Source organism: Carettochelys insculpta, chromosome 12 (assembly GCF_033958435.1).
Source record: "Carettochelys insculpta isolate YL-2023 chromosome 12, ASM3395843v1, whole genome shotgun sequence".
Taxonomy (NCBI): domain Eukaryota; kingdom Metazoa; phylum Chordata; order Testudines; family Carettochelyidae; genus Carettochelys; species Carettochelys insculpta.
In genome coordinates, this window is record NC_134148.1 from 45,933,454 (window position 1) to 45,949,601 (window position 16,148).

Sequence of the window (16,148 nt, forward strand, 5' to 3'; positions counted from 1 at the left end):
TCCCTGTTTGTGAGCAGCAGGTCAAGTTGTGCACAGCCCTAGTCGTTCCATCAGCACTTGTACCAAGAAGTTATCCCCAACATTCTCCCAAAGCTTCCCGGAGTGTCTGTGTGCTGCTGTGTCAGGTCCAGCAGGGCCTGGCCACACCTGAGCCCTGACATCTTCCTCCTATGACAGTGGCCCTGACAGCCCTGCTGCAGGAGGGGGCAGGGAGCAAAGCTGCAGAGGGGGAGAGGCCGCTCGGGCTCCAGCACCAGCTGGGGCAGCAATTGGCAGAGGGGACCTCTCCCCACAGAGCTGGGGAAGTGCCCCCATGAGACACAGCAGAACACAGGGCGCCTCACCCGGGAGAGTCAGGGCCTCATTATCACAAAGGCAGCTCTGCAGCACAGGCCCTGGGGCCGCCCTGGCGAGAGCCCCCTGCCACACCCTGCCTGGCAGCACCTCCCTGGGGCACTGCCCTGGCGAGAGCCCCCTGCCACCCCCTGCCTAGCAGCACAGTGCCTCGCACTGCCCTGGGGAGAGCCCCCTGCCACCCCCTGCCTGGCAGCACAGTGCCTTGCACTGCCCTGGGGAGAGCCCCCTGCCACCCCTGCCCGGCAGCACCTCCCTGGGGCACTGCCCTGGCGAGAGCCCCCTGCCACCCCCTGCCTAGCAGCACAGTGCCTTGCACTGCTCTGGGGAGAGCCCCCTGCCACCCCCTGCCTGGCAGCACAGTGCCTTGCACTGCCCTGGGGAGAGCCCCCTGCCACACCCTGCCCGGCAGCACCTCCCTGGGGCACTGCCCTGGCGAGAGCCCCCTGCCACCCCCTGCCTGGCAGCACAGTGCCTCGCACTGCCCTGGGGAGAGCCCCCTGCCACCCCCTGCCTGGCAGCACAGTGCCTCGCACTGCCCTGGGGAGAGCCCCTTGCCACCCCCTGCCTGGCAGCACAGTGCCTTGCACTGCCCTGGGGAGAGCCCCCTGCCACCCCTGCCCGGCAGCACCTCCCTGGGGCACTGCCCTGGCGAGAGCCCCCTGCCACCCCCTGCCTAGCAGCACAGTGCCTCGCACTGCCCTGGGGAGAGCCCCCTGCCACCCCCTGCCTGGCAGCACAGTGCCTTGCACTGCTCTGGCGAGAGCCCCCTGCCACCCCCTGCCTGGCAGCACAGTGCCTGGCACTGCTCTGGCGAGAGCCCCCTGCCACCCCCTGCCTGGCAGCACCTCCCTGGGGCACTGCCCTGGGGAGAGCCCCCTGCCACCCCTGCCTGGCAGCACCTCCCTGGGGCACTGCCCTGGCGAGAGCCCCCTGCCACCCCCTGCCTGGCAGCACAGTGCCTCGCACTGCCCTGGGGAGAGCCCCCTGCCACCCCCTGCCTGGCAGCACAGTGCCTCGCACTGCCCTGGGGAGAGCCCCCTGCCACCCCCTGCCTGGCAGCACAGTGCCTGGCACCGCCCTGGGGCAATGGGCCAGCCCCGACTGCTGGGGAGAGGCCCCGGCCCTGCTTCCTGCAGCTGGCAGCCAGGAGCAGGTGAGAGCGGGGCCCAGGCAGGTGCTGCCCCCCGGGGGAGCTGGGCTGTGGGCACTGCCCCTGCATGGGTGCCCCAACCCCTCACCACTGCGCAGGCTGGACACCCCCAGGGCCTGGGCCGTGTGCAGGGTCAGGCGGCTGTGTGGGTCCTGGATGTAGGCCATGGCTGGCATGGGGTAGAAGTTGGCCTGGAGAGGCAGCTTCTTCAGGAACCTGCGCGGCTGGATCTGCAGAACAGGCGAGATCACCCCCCAGCTCCGCACCCCTTCGCGCTCCTCCCACGCCGGCCCCCACGGGCGGCAGCAAGCGGGGCCCCGAGCAGCCCGAGGCCCAGCAGGTGCAGGGGGAGCTGCCTCGTGGGGCCGGGAAGAACACACAGGCGGGCGAGGGTGACACTTGGGGGGCTGGGAGACACCACGTGGGTGGGCGTGGGTGACACTGGGGAGGCTGGGAGATACCATGTGGGCAGATAAGGGTGACACTTGGGGGGGCTGGGAGATACCATGTGGGCAGACGAGGGTGACACTTGTGGGGGCTGGGAGATACCAGGTGGGCGGGCAGACGAGGGTGACACTTGGGGGGCTGGGAGATGCCCCACAGGCAGGCGAGGGTGTCGCTGCAGGGGGCTGGAAGAGGGGAGGCCCAGCAGGCGGCAAGGCACTGCTAGGCTCGGCTGGGTATTGGCTCTGTCCTGGCAGGGGAGATGCCCAGTCGGGCGGGGGAGTTGCCCTGGAGGCAGTCCCGCCTGCAGGCACCTGGAAGCCGTTGAGGTCGGTGAAGAAGACGTCCTCGCTGGCGATGCTGGTGCTGATGCGCAGGGACATCTCCTTGTTGACATGGTCCCGGATGTCCACCAGGCAGGACATGTCCAGGGACAGGCCCTCCACACCTGTGAAGCAGAGGGCCTGAGACCTCCTGGCAGGGGACCAGGGGCTGAGTGGCAGAACACCCAGGCCGTCTGCTGCAGCTGCTGCCGGGCTTACCTGGCACGTTGTAGAGCCGCACCACCTGCTGCACGTGGGGGAAGTAGCTGGCCACCTCCGAGAAGAAGGGTCCCTCGGTCACCCGCACCACTGGTGGCTCCTTGGGGGCGTAGGACTGAGGAGGGAAGGGGGCAGCCTGACACTGGTGCAACAGGCATGAGGTCTCGCACCCGGTGCCCATCCCCTGGATCCCACCCATCCAACCAGCCCCCTCCCCAGGCCTCAGTCCCCTGCTGCTCCCAGGGCGCTGGGGTCCCATGCGCCGTACCTTGGCCTCGCCGTCGGGCAGGAAGAGGTAGGCCCCGCTCTTGTCCTTAGCGCTCCTGGTGCCATAGATGAGGAACTCGGTGCTCAGCCTGTGCTGCTCCCCAGCCCGCCGGACACTCTGCAAGACAGCAGGCCAGGTGGACACTGAGCCCCGGGCACCAGCCCTTCAGCCCCCGCCGGCCCCAGCTCACCTGTAGGCCAGGTGGACACAGAGCCCCCAGGTGCCAGCCCTGTGGCCCCCACCGACCCTGGCTTACCTGCAGCAGGCCAGGCAGGCAGTGAGCCCCTGGGCACCAGGCCCATGGCCCCGGCTCACCTGCAGCAGCCCACTGCGGCCTGAGAAGCAGGCCTGCATGTGCGGGTTCTCCAGGCAGAAGTCCTCGGCAGCGGCGGGGATGAGGCGCACGGGGAAGGCGTTCCGCGGCCGCACGGTCAGGTCGCGCCCTTGCAGGTGGAGGCGCACAGACGAGGGCAGGGTGCTGTGGCTGTCAAATGACTTGTACAGCTGCAGGGTGCTGAGGCCCAGGGCGGGCAGCCGGGTCATGACGGACACCTGCTCGTGAGAGGGAAGACGTGAGTGGGGGTGTGACGGGACTGGATTGTTCTGCTGGATGTGGAAGCCATTTAATGCGTCCATAGTATCTACTGAGACCAAGTATGGGGTCGGGGTCCAGTGAAAGCTGAGGGTGCCCTGAATCTACGTGTGCTACTCACGTGCCTGTATCACGTTGGTGGGCGGAGTTACAGATTTTAGCGCTGTCGCGGGATTAGAAATGTTTTCGTGCCGAGAGTCACAACAGGAGGTGTGATTTCCCCAGCAGCCCAGCCAGGGTGATGGGCTGCACAAAGGCTCAGACAGCCACACACATCTCAGGGACGTGGGACTCCTCTCCTGGGACGCACCCCATGGCGGCAGCCCACAGTAGCCCACCCGGGTCAGGTCACCCTGACCCTCCAGCGCCTGATGGAGCAAACTATAAAATGGGCCTAGAGCGTCCATTTTGGTTCCTGCTCCCGCTCCATGTTCCAGCCTGCAGGCTCCAGCTCGCCTGATCTCCAGTTCTCAGCAATTGTCTATGTATCCTGGACACCCCCCCAGGGGCTGGACTTTCAGAGATTTCCAAGACTCAGCACAGAACAGGGCTGGCTGCAGCAATGGCTGTAAGGTGGGTTTGCAGAGTTTGGCTGTAACCATTCTCTGCAACCTGCTCTTTCTTCCGTTGTTAATGAGCCTTTAGGTGTCCAGAGCTGCAGGGTTGGCACACGAGGTGGTTTGGGTGAGCACCAAGCATACATGGACCTGGGAGTGGAGCTGGGCCCTTTGAGGCCTGGAAGAATCTGTGTGGAGCTGGTGAAATGGGTTTTAAGAACCTCTCACCTGAAGTTGGGGGCTGTTGGTCTGGGCTGGTAGAGCAGCTGGGAAGTCTGGGGGTTTGCTCGTGTGGCTTCTGGCTGGGCAATGGGGCTGGCAGAGATAGATTTGTGGCTGATTGGATCTGCCTTAGTAAGAAGGAAATCCCAGCTTGGGGCTGTGAGTGACCCGGATTTAAGCAAGCATACCCTGGATTGATTTCCTTAGCTGTGCCCAAAAGCCCTGCCATTTTAGAGGACCTGGCAGAGGCTCAGCCCATGGAGGGCAGGGAGCTCTCCCTTGGGGAAGTGGGGTGAGAGAATGGGAATGAGCTTAGTTTTGCCTAAATACTGGGCATGCCTCAGTTTCCCCATGTGTTAGTCAAGTGCCCTAGTGATGGGCCAGGGCTGTGTGATCATGGCTGAGCCCCTAGAACGCAGCTGTGACTGCCTGGGCCCAGCCAATGGCCAACTGTGCCCTGGGCCCATCCTCTGCAGGAATCAGAAAACAAAGCAAGAGAGGGAGACCAAGCCAGCAGTCTGCCCCAGAGACAAGGGGCAAAGGAGGGACGAGGGCAGGACGAGGCTGGGCTGCTGGATATCGCTCAGTCCGTGACTGGGGAACATGTGAGAGGAGAGCCGCGGTTCTGGCCTTGTGGTTCGCCCCTGCCCACAAGGGACTTTGCTCAGTGCTCCTACTCTGTATTAACAACTTCTGGTCAATGTTGCCCTCCTGCCTGCTGGGAGACCTTCTGACCCCTAGGCTGGCCAAGTCACTGCTGAGCGTGGAGTGGGGTGTGGAGCCCTCGGGGGCCACGTAAGGCTTCCCAGGGGTCCCATCTGGGGAACATGCCACAGGGAGCTCACCGCATGAACACAAGATTGGCCACACTGGCTCAGGCTAAAGGTCCGTCCAGCCCAACGTCCTGCCTGCCGACCGCAGCCAGTGCCAGATGCCCCAGAGGGAGTGAAGAGAACAGGAAACCAAGTGATCCATCCACCGTCACCCATTGCCAGCCTCAGACAAACGGAAGCTGGGGACACCGTTCCTGCCCAGCCTGGCTAACTGATGGACGTCACCTCCATGAATTATCTAGTGTTTTTGTGAATCCTGTTCCTGGCCTTCACAAGCTCCTCTGGCCAGGAGTCCCACAGGCCGAGCGAGCGCTGTGTGGAGAAACACTTCCTCGTGGTACTTTCAAACCCACTGCCTATTTCATCTGGAACAAGTAAATACCTTCTCCTTGTTCACTTTCTCCACAGCAGTCGTGATTTCATAGGCCCATCACGTCCCCCTTAAACTCCTCTTTTCTAAGCTGAAAAGGCCCAGTCGTTTTACCACCCGTTCCAAACCCCTCATCGCCTCCGCTGCCCTTCTCTGGACCTTTCCCAATGGAAATCTCTTTCTGGAGCGAGGAAAGCACAGCCCTACGCGGTATTCAAGCTGTGGGCGTACCATGGATTTACACAGAGGCAGTGATATTCTCTGTCCTGGGCCCTAGCCCTTTTCTAATGATTCCCAACACTCTCTTTGGTTCTGTGACTGCTGCAGCTGTCGAGTGGGTGGTTTCACAGAACAATCCGCGAGGCCTCCTGTGATGCAGGGGCCTGAGGGTTTTATTCCCCTGCTTGGCTGCAGGTGTCTCCTGGTGCCCTGTTGTTCCCCTCAGCAGCACCAGGCAGCATCAGTGCCTAGTGGTAATGTGAGCTCACAGGTGACCCCTTTGTTCCCTGGCAAACAGGACAAAGGGGGAGGTGGGGCCTGGCGGGTTTGAATTGGAACTGGGAGTTGGAGGGCAAGCAGCCTGGGCTGGGGCCAAGGGCCTGGACTGGACTGACTATTACTGCTACTGTACTCTTGAGTAATAAACCTTCTGTTCCACCTGCTGAGCGCGAGTCACCTCTGGCGGCAGGTGGGGACAGGGCTGGGGACCCCACATGCCGTGACCACTCCCAGGTCCCTTTCTGGAGTGGCTGGAGCGAAATTAGCCCCGTCGCTGCGTACGCAGAGCCCGGCTGTTTTCTCCAGTGTGTGAGCGTTGCTCTAGCCCCATTGCGTTTCATTTGCATTGTGCTGCCCAGGCACGCAGGGCTGTGCAGCCCTTTGGAAGCTCTTCACCAGCTGCTTTGGGCTGAACTGTCCTCAGCCATTTCGTATCAGCAGCAAATTCTGCTGCCTCCCTGGTCCCCCCTTTCTCCAGGAGGTCGCTAGAGGGGAGGTGGCCCCGGGGGCACGACCACTGCCCTGGCTCAGCTCAGGGAGGAGTGTGCGCTCGGAGCAGAGCCAGCCTGCGCTTGAGTCCTGATTCCAGCCCGAGTGGTGCCAGACCAGCCTCTGGGCCAGGGGAACAGGACCCAGCCCGGGAGAGCTTGGCACCCACGCCGTGCCTGCGGGGCCCTACCCGAGGCCAGGGGGAGCAGAGCTGTGTGTGCTGGGGGTGGGGGAGAGGCTGGGCTGTGAGGTGTGGGCAGTGGAGGTGCCAAGAGCCGTGTGTACCTGGCTGGCTTTGCCCAGCTCAGGGCCTCCCCCCTGGGGTGTGGTGACACAATCAGGCCATCTGGATCACTTCTGCAGCCACGGACACACATCTGGGACCAGCCCTGTGTGCAGCTGGCCCCACAGGGCATCTGCGGGAGGGACCCAATTCACAGCCGGCATTCTGCCACAGGTGGGCACGTGCCGCTGGGCTTGGACCTATGAGCTTTGGCTCTGCCGTGGTGCTTCCATGCGTTATTCTGAGCATCTGTGATGGAGTGGGGGGAGTGCATGTGTGAGTCAGGCTGGATGTCTGAGGCAAGGAGAGCAGCTCCCAGTGGCTAAGGATGACCCTGGGGCTACCACTGGCAGGTAACACCTCTGCCCTGAACAAAGAGGAGGGAGGAGCCGAGCTGGGTTTTTGAATCGGGGGCGGCAGTGAGAGGCGAGGGGAAGAGAGAGCTGGAAGGCAGCCAGCCTGAGGAGGGGGAAAGCTGCACTGCAGGGGGGCACCCCTCAGGGTCTTCCCCCCAGGACGGGTTGGAAGGACTGTCTCTGGCTGCTGTACTGTCGCTTCTGTGAGAAACTGGGCATCTGTTGCCTAACAAACCTCCTGTTGTACCTGCTGAGTGAGAGTCACTCCTGCCAGCGGACAGGGTGCAGTGCAGGGGGACCCCTGAACCCCATCACAGCATCCCAGGGCAGCATGTGGCCAGAGGGGGCTGACGGGCCTAGCCAGGCAGAATGGCCAGCGGAGGAGCAAGGCCTTGGGAGACGCCTGGTCCTGGCTGACATGCTCCCTGGGGAAGGTTCAAGCTGACGCATGGACACTACTGCAAACCCCTGCGCTGAGCCTGGAGGGGGTCCTGGCCCCCGTGTTACGGAGCTCACAGAACAATGGAGCCCCCCATGTGGGGAGATACACAAACTCCTGCGCTGCGCCTGGAGGGGGTCCTGGCCCCCGTGTTACGGAGCTCACAGAACAATGGAGCCCCCCATGTGGGGAGATACACAAACTCCTGCGCTGCGCCTGGAGGGGGTCCTGGCCCCCGTGTTACGGAGCTCACAGAACAACGGAACCCCCCACGTGGAGATACACAAACCCCTGAACTCCACCACTGCCCCCTTCCCTGCCCCAAGCTCTGGGCAATGGATGCACACCCTGGGCATGCTGGGACGGGGGGCCCCAGGGACTGACTTAAGCCAGCAGTTTATTCCACCCATGCTATGTGTCAGCACCCAGAGCTGGGTCCCTTCACCAGTTCTCACTTCCACCTTCGTTTTTTCTTCCCTTTCGCACACCGCCCTGCAGGCCCGGGCTGCGGGCTGGGGGAGATGCTGAGTTTCAGATGGAGCCGGCCGGGGGCGTGGCTGGGCCCCTGGGATCAGAGTCTGGTTTTAATGCCCACAAGCTACTGGTGGTGCCACAGAGGGCCTGGAGTGCGAGGGAAACACGTGTGTGGCTTCACGTGAGTCAGCTCTGCTGGGCTGGGCTGGGCTGGTGCCTGGGAAGTGAGGCCCCCCTGCTGGGGCTACATCTGTCCTTTTCCCAGCAATGCCCCTAACGCGCACTGTGCGCAGGGGAGGTCGCCAGCCCTCCCGTACCTGGTAGACGTCGGGCACCATGTCTGTGGCTGAGCTCCAGTGGGCGCTGAGCTGCACAGCCAGGGGCTGCCCCTCTTCAGAGAGCACACGGACGTGCGGGGAGTTCACCAGCAGGGACACCACACTGAGCCGCTCCTGCTCCAGCGGGTTAAAAAGCACCACGAACCTGTGCGGGGACAGCACTCAGCCACAGGCAGGGCAGGAACAGCCCAGCCCCCCTGGCCTGGAGCCAATGGCCCCCGGCCCCCTACAGCCCCCCCGGCATGCGGCCAATGGCCCCCGGCCCCCTACAGCCCCCCTGGCCTGAAGCCAATGGCCCCCAGACCCCTACAGCCCCCCCAGCATGTGGCCAATAGCCCCCGGCCCCCTACATCCCCCCCCGCTTGGAGCCAATGGCCCCCGGCCCCCTACAGCCCCCCTGGCCTGAGGCCAATGGCCCCCGGACCCCTACAGCCCCCCCGGCATACGGCCAATGGCCCCCGGCCCCCTACAGCCCCCCCGGCATGCGGCCAATGGCCCCCGGTACCCTACAGCCCCCCTGGCCTGGAGCCAATGGCCCCCGGCCCCCTACAGCCCCCCGACCTGGAGCCAATGGCCCCCGGCCCCCTACAGCCCCCCCGGCATGCGGCCAATGGCCCCCGGCCCCCTACAACCCCCCTGGCCTGGAGCCAATGGCCCCCGGCCCCCTACAGCCCCCCGACCTGGAGCCAATGGCCCCCGGCCCCCTACAGACCCCCCCAGCATGCGGCCAATGGCCCCCGGCCCCCTACAGCCCCCCCGGCATGCGGCCAATGGCCCCCGGCCCCCTACAGCCCCCCGAGCCTGGAGCCAATGGCCCCCGGTCCCCTACAGCCTCCCGGCCTGGAGCCAATGGCCCCCGGACCCCTACAGCCCCCCTGGCTTGGAGCCAAAGGCCCCCGGCCCCCTACAGCCCCCCTGGCCTGGAGCCAATGGCCCCCAGCCCCCTACAGCCCCCCTGGCCTGGAGCCAATGGCCCCCGGGCCCCTACAGCCCCCCCGGCATGCGGCCAATGGCCCCCGGCCCCCTACAGCCCCCCTGGCCTGAAGCCAATGGCCCCCGGACCCCTACAGCCCCCCCGGCACCCTACAGCCCCCCTGGCCTGGAACCAATGGCCCCCGGCCCCCTACAGCCCCCCCGGCATGCGGACAATGGCCCCCGGTCCCTTACAGCCTCCCTGGCCTGAAGCCAATGGCCCCCAACCCCATGCAGCCCCCCCAGCCTGCGGCCAATGGCCTCCGCCCCCCTACAGCCCCCCCGGCATGTGGCCAATGGTCCCCGGTCCCCTACAGCCCCCCCAGCATGCGGCCAATGGCCCACGGCCCCCTAAAGCCCCCCCAGCATGTGGCCAATGGCCCCCGGCCCCCTCCAGCCCCGCCGGCCTGGTCCCCAAAGGCCTCCAGCCCCATACAGCCCCCACCGGCCTGTGATCCCCTATAGCCCCAGCCAACCCCCAGCATGTGACCCCCTATGGCCCCAGCCAACCCCACAGCCTGTGACCCCCTATGGCCCCAGCCAACCCCACTGCCTGTGACCCCCCTATGGCCCCAGCTAAAACCAGAGCCTGTGACCCCCTATGGTCCCAGCCGACACCCCAGCCTGTGACCCATGTTCCCAGCTAACCGCCGGCCTGTGGCCCCGACAGCCCCGACCCCAGAGGACTGCAGCAGCAGGCTGGAGAGAACCAAGAGCTCAGCCTCAGGGCAGGCCGAGCCCCAGGACGCAGCACACAGGCAGGGCCCAACCTCAGCCCGGAGAGGCCATCCCTGGGCCAGGAGCTGGGCGGCTCCTACCTGGGTGACGTGTCCAACTTGATGACAGTTTTCTCGGGCAGCGAGTCCTGGTTGAGCCGCGCGTCGCCCTGGCAGTGAGGAGCACCGTCAGCACCTGAGGCTCCTGCCCTGGCCCCAGCCCCTCCAGGCAGGGCAGACGGCAGTGGGGAGGCCTCTGCTGTGGCCCGGGCAGTCGGGAGCCGCTCCGGGGAAGGCCCTAATGGCAGGGGTGGTCCCCGGACACACTCAAGGGCAGGACAGTGGAGCCGCAGCCTGCGTTTGGGGCTGAGTCTGGTTAGAGTCAGGGCAGTGGGTCAGGGACGTGGCTGGGGCAGGGCAGGACAAGGGAGCCAGGCCAGGGCCGGAGTCCGGGCAGCAGGATGGGGCTGAGGCCAGGCGAGGGCAGCAGGGCAGGGCCAGGTCTGGGGCGGGGGCCAGGGCAGGGCAGCAGCGAAAGTCTGGGACCAGAGTGAGAGCAGAAGGACCAGGGTCAGAGCAAGGCGGCTGGGGCCAGAGCTGGGGTAGGGCAGGGGGGCCAGTCAGGGCAGCGGGATGGAAGGCAGGGCTGGGACCAGGGCAGTGATGGGGGAACAGGTGGAGCCAGGGCAGGGCCAGGCTGGGGCTGGGACCAGGACAGTGATGGAGGAACAGGTGGAACCAGGGCAGGGCCAGGCTGGGGCTGGGGCTGGGACCAGGACAGTGATGGAGGGAGAGGTGGGGCCAGGGCAGAGCCAGGCTGGGGCTGGGACCAGGGCAGTGATGGAGGGACAGGTGGGGCCAGGGCAGGGCCAGGCTGGGGCTGGGACCAGGACAGTGATGGGGGGTCAGGGGGGCCAGGGCAGGGCCAGGCTGGGGCTGGGACCAGGGTAGCGGGGCCAGCGTCAGGGCAGCAGAGAAGGTGCCAAGGCTCACCATGCCCAGGAAGGGCTCCGTGGGATCGTAGTGATAGGCCTCCTTGTCTCCCACGACCAGGTAGTGCGCAGCATTGCCGATGACGCGTTTCAGGTTCACCAGAGAGTGGAGCAGCCTGGCCAGCCGCACCAGAGCCACCGGGGAAAGGCAGAGAATTGGCATCACCACACCCCTACCAGCCCCTCCCCCCAAGGACCCCGCCCGGGCAGGGCTCCCCCAGGCTCCCCAGAGCCCTGGGCCCCCCCAGTGCAGGGCCATACCTGACACCGTAATCCACCACAACGGCCTCCTTGGCAGTGCCCGTGATGGCATCGTGGTGCTGGAAGAGACCCAGGGTGCGCCGGGCCTCGGTCAGCAGGGCGTAGTCTGAGAGCGGGTACCTGCTGTCCATGCCAGTGTGCCGGGCGTGGCTCAGCGCCAGGCTGTACAGGATCTCTGCACCCCTGGGCCCAACACAGGCCTATCAGCTGCTGCCCATCCTGACACTCCCTCACCCACCCCCAGGCCACTTGGACCCACCTGGAACACCCCTCGTGCTGCACAGCCCACCCCGAATGCCTCACCCTGTCGGACGCTACGGGGTTTAAATGTGAAAGCCAGTTCTGTCACCACTGCACATTGCTGCAATGGGTGTCCTGCTGGGGGGCCAAGCGAGCTTCTCAGGGAGCCAGCGATGCCCTGAGCCTGTGTTACTTATGTGTCTGTGTGTGATGGAGTGGGGGATACCTGTGTGTGTGTGAGTGGCTCACAGAGGGTGTGGGGCTCCTGCTGAGGGTAACCTGGATGACCAGGTAACACCTTTGTACTGCAGACAAAGGAGGAGGTGGAGCCTGAGGGGTTTGAATTGGAACTAGGAGTTGGAAGCAGTTAGTCTGGGCTGGGAGAGAGAGAGAGACAAAGGAGGGGGCCAGGCCCCAGCTCTGGGGGCCCCTCGGGGCCTCCTCTCCCCAACATGGATTGAACTGGCTGTCTCTGCCGGCTGTACTGACTCCTCTGTATGATGCTGTGTCCTGTCGGCTAATTAACCTGCTGTTTTCCTGCTGAGTAAGAGACTCTCCTGCCTGCGGACAGGGTGCAGAGCTTGGGGGACCCCAGAACCCCATCACACTGGTGTCAGAAGTGGGATGTTCTGCACCCCGAGGATGGAGCATCCAGCAGTAAGTGACTGGGGCCCCAGAAGAAGTGGGGCCTGCGAGACCCAGGTGTGCTGAAGGGCAGTGAGGTACAGTTCCCCAAGGCGGAGGGGCCTGCGGCCGAACCCAAGCAACTGCGGTTGTGGTCCTCGAGAGGGGGTGTCACACCCGAGGAGGGGTTACTCCTGGGAATCTGTTGGAGTCGGTCCCAGAAGGTGGAGGGGCCGAGAGCCCAACCCCCAGGAACAAGTGACCCCTGAGGAGGCTGACGCTGAATGAGTCCTTCCCAAGACAGGGTGCTCATGGTCCCTGAGAGCGGGTGTCACACTGAAGAAGGGGTTCCGCTGGGAGTCTGTTGGAGTCGGTCCCAGAGGGCAGAGGGGCCTATGGCCTAACCCCGGGCAGCTTGTGACCCACAAGAAGCCTGGCACACTGAAGGGATTCTTCCAGGAAGCGTGGGATGCAGAGGGCATCAGCCTGAGAGCCTGCAACCACGCTGAGCAACTCCTCTGTGAAGTGGCAGCACCTGGAAACCGAATCGAGATTAAAGAAGCTGGACAAGGCAGCGTGGATGTGCAGTGGCGGAGCTGAGGGCTGGGGAGAATCCTGCAGAGGTGAGCCCGGATCGGGGCAGGGAACCCTGGACTGCCTGGAGCTCTGAACCGAGTGGCCTGCCACAGCTCAAGGAGGGAAGGAGCGATTCCAACCCATCATCTACTAGTGGCCAAGACAGACCTGCGGAGAGTTTTCCAGGCCTGGGCCGAGGAAGGTGCCTGTGTGTCTGTGCAGGAAAGCAGCTTGTCCACTGGGAATGGCAAGTTGTCTGTGAGAGAAGCTGCTTCACCTTCTGTGTGTGTGTGTGGAGACCAGCCGGGGGGCTGGGACAAAGGAGAAAGTGTCTCCCATTGTCTGTCTGTGTTGAACAGCAGCAGCAGCCTTGGGAGAGAGCAGAGCCTGCGTTTGAAAAAGGTGCCAATGAGGAAACTAGCCCATTGTCTGAGGAAGATTCCCCAGCCTAGGGTGGCTGGAGAAGGATCCACCAAAAAAGAGCATTCCAGGTGTGTCTCTGAATCCAGCCATGGGGGCTGGAGCAGAGGGAATGGCTCTGGGATGGGGCAGTGGTATCCCTGCTAAGGACACTGGTCCTTGGTGCAAGAAAAGTGCTTCTGCTTCTGGGGAAGTGAATCCTTTGCCTGAGCCTGTGGGGGCTCGAGATGGAGCCAAGATCCCAGAGCTGGATCTGAGGGCAGCTGAAGCCCAGATGGGAAGTGGGCCTACCTCTGTGTCTCTCAGGGGGGATGATGCTTTAACTTGGTCTAATCCAGTTAGTATCATCAGGGAATCCCAGAGACCAGACGATTCTGGTACTTGTTCTTTGCCTGATGCTGAGGTGTTACTGGGAGGGGGTGAGAGGACTCTGTCCTACCAGAGTCATCCTGTCGCCAGGACACAAGAACAGACGGGCAATGGAGTTACGCTAACTGATGAAGATAAAGGAGCTGGTAGCAGAAGGGAGGAAAGGGATCCTAACCTTCTGTCCGGTGGTACTGGCTGTCTGCCTGGAGGGGGATTACGTGGGAATCTGCCTAATGGGCCAGAAGTGATCCTGGGTGTAGTTGAAACCCAGGAGCTGGTTGTGGCTCAAGGGAACAGTGCCCCCGTGGAGGCAGACAGGGGTGAGTTATTGTTTGGGGAAGCTCTTAAGGAAGAGAATTTCCCTGAAACTTTTCCTGAGCTGTCTGTGGGGACTGCAGAAAATGGGAGTGAGGTGAAGGAGAGTGAACAGGAAAGGTGCATGTCTGTAAGAGCCAGAGCAGCCCTTTGCCTGGGGAGAAGTTTGTTTCAGCCCCTGATGGCCAGAACCTGCCTGAGTGTGAAACCACTGGCTGTGCTCTGCAAGGGTCCAAAGCAGGCAGTGTAAAAGTTTCTCAGGAATTGGAAGCTGGTGCAAGTAAAGTAAAAACTATCAGGGAATGTGAGCAGCCCTGTAAGAACCAAGTAAAACTGCTGCACAGTCAATCTCTGTAGAATGCAGGAGAGGTTCAGCAATTCCCCATCTCCAGATGCTAGAAACACTTATATTCTCACACTGGACTCCAATTCTGATTCCACGGGGAGGCAGAAGTTGGAGATAAAAGGACAAAAATGCTGTGGGCCTGGTGGGCCAGTAAGGGATAAACAGGAATTCCTTCATGTGGATTCTGCGTCTGGGACTCACAAAACAACTCTCAGAAAGCATTTTGGTTTGCAAATTTCCAGACTGGCTGGAAGGGGGCCGTCTCCCTGAGATCATCAATGGCCCAGCTCTTGTTAGAAGGGAGGGCACAGCCAGAGAGATCAGATTTCCACCCCAGGGGGCAAGGGAGAAGATTAGAACTTGATGGTGCTAAGAAAGGCCTCAGCCATTTATCCCCAAAATACCAGATTCTCAAGGAGGTTACACAAAAGTTGTGGTCTACCAAAGAGCAACGTAAATGTGCAGTTGCAATGGGTTTGTTCTGTTACTCATGCTGACTGCTGTAACCAAGGGGTGCTGCTACCAAAAGCTGTAGAATTGTACCATGTACTGAATGTTTGGAAAGAGCCATGTAACATGATGACATTAATGTAGAAGCATGAATTGTATGTTGAAGGAGTCTGTAACTCTGAAATGTCACCATTGTTCCCTGTAACTAGTCTTGCAACCTCTAACATGAGAAGAAACATTCCAAACCTATTGTGTGGCATGAAAGGGGAAATTGAGGCACACAACCATTGTGGTGGTCTGGCTAAATGCCAAGGGTGGAAGCATTTGTACCTTCTTTTACTGGACTGTAACTGAATTCCAAACATTGGCTGGAGCAGCGGTATGGACTGGTGGTCGGATGGGGCAGGACCCAGACCACAAAAGACCTGTTTGACCTGTTGGTGCTGCAGCATCTGTATGGGCTCTGCCTGCCCGACTTGAGAAAGTGGCTGACGGACCGGGGCCGAAGCAGGGAGACCGACCAACCCAAGGGAACTAAAGGGACTTGCCCGGCTGCATCACATGAAAAGGGCCAAGACCAAGCTCCTGACTTGGAGCCTCCCCCAGCAGGACTATGACGTGGAGGTGGTGCACATCAAGGGGAGAACAGAGGGTACAGCCGATGCCCTGTCACAAGGGGAGAGCCCCGAACTTCCCCAGGTCACTGGCTGAGTGACCCCGCTCAGTTCGGTCTGGAAGGGGGGAGAGATGTGATGGAGTGGGGGATACCTGTGTGTGTGTGAGTGGCTCACAGAGGGTGTGGGGCTCCTGCTGAGGGTAACCTTGATGACCAGGTAACACCTTTGTACTGCAGACAAAGGAGGAGGTGGAGCCTGAGGGGTTTGAATTGGAACTAGGAGTTGGAAGCAGTTAGTCTGGGCTGGGAGAGAGAGAGAGACAAAGGAGGGGGCCAGGCCCCAGCTCTGGGGGCCCCTCGGGGCCTCCTCTCCCCAACATGGATTGAACTGGCTGTCTCTGCCTGCTGTACTGACTCCTCTGTATGATGCTGTGTCCTGTCGGCTAATTAACCTGCTGTTTTCCTGCTGAGTAAGAGACTCTCCTGCCTGCGGACAGGGTGCAGAGCTTGGGGGACCCCAGAACCCCATCACACTGTGCCACACCTGGGTGTGAAGTTACAGATGCACTTAGGAAGGAATAATCTGTTTCACACATACACAATGGGAAAAGACTGTCTAGGAATGAGTACAGCAGAAAGGGACCTAGGGGTTCTAGTAGATCACAAGTTAAATATGAGTCAACAGTGTGATGCTGTTGCAAAAAAAGCAAACATGATTCTGGGATGCATTAGCAGGTGTGTTGTGAACAAGACACGAGAAATCATTCTACCGCTCTACTCTGCACTGGTTAGGCCTCAGCTGGAATATTGTGTCCAGTTCTGGGCACCCCAATTCAAGAAAGATGTGGAGAAATTAGAGAAGGTCCAGAGAAGAGCAACTAGAATGATAAAAGGTCTGGAGAACATGACTTATGAAGAAAGGCTGAAAGAATTGGGCTTGTTTAGCTTGGAAAAGAGAAGATTGAGGGGGGACATGATAGCGGTTTTCAGATATCTTAAAGGGTGTCATAAGGAGGAGGGAGAAAACTTGTTCTTCTTG

General features: G+C 62.0%; 1 protein-coding gene across 7 annotated transcripts in view; it reads right to left on the reverse strand.

Moving 5' to 3' along the window:
- The window catches only part of MAN2A2 (mannosidase alpha class 2A member 2), a 62,682-nt gene that overhangs the window by 14,498 nt on the left and 32,036 nt on the right, over window positions 1–16,148 (reverse strand). For 6 of the 7 annotated variants that reach the window (XR_012647092.1, XM_075006439.1, XM_075006437.1 and 3 more), the window contains 9 exons: window positions 11,154–11,336; window positions 10,894–11,008; window positions 10,003–10,070; window positions 8,192–8,357; window positions 3,077–3,313; window positions 2,762–2,878; window positions 2,494–2,608; window positions 2,266–2,399; window positions 1,596–1,737 (listed from right to left, as the gene is read on the reverse strand). Coding sequence is in view for 6 of the 7 variants with exons in the window: in XM_075006439.1 (XP_074862540.1) it covers window positions 1,596–1,737; window positions 2,266–2,399; window positions 2,494–2,608; window positions 2,762–2,878; window positions 3,077–3,313; window positions 8,192–8,357; window positions 10,003–10,070; window positions 10,894–11,008; window positions 11,154–11,336 (1,277 nt within the window). In the remaining variant the exon portion in view is untranslated. The remainder of the gene's footprint in view (window positions 1–1,595; window positions 1,738–2,265; window positions 2,400–2,493; window positions 2,609–2,761; window positions 2,879–3,076; window positions 3,314–8,191; window positions 8,358–10,002; window positions 10,071–10,893; window positions 11,009–11,153; window positions 11,337–16,148) is intronic. The other variant, XM_075006440.1, reaches the window with a different exon arrangement.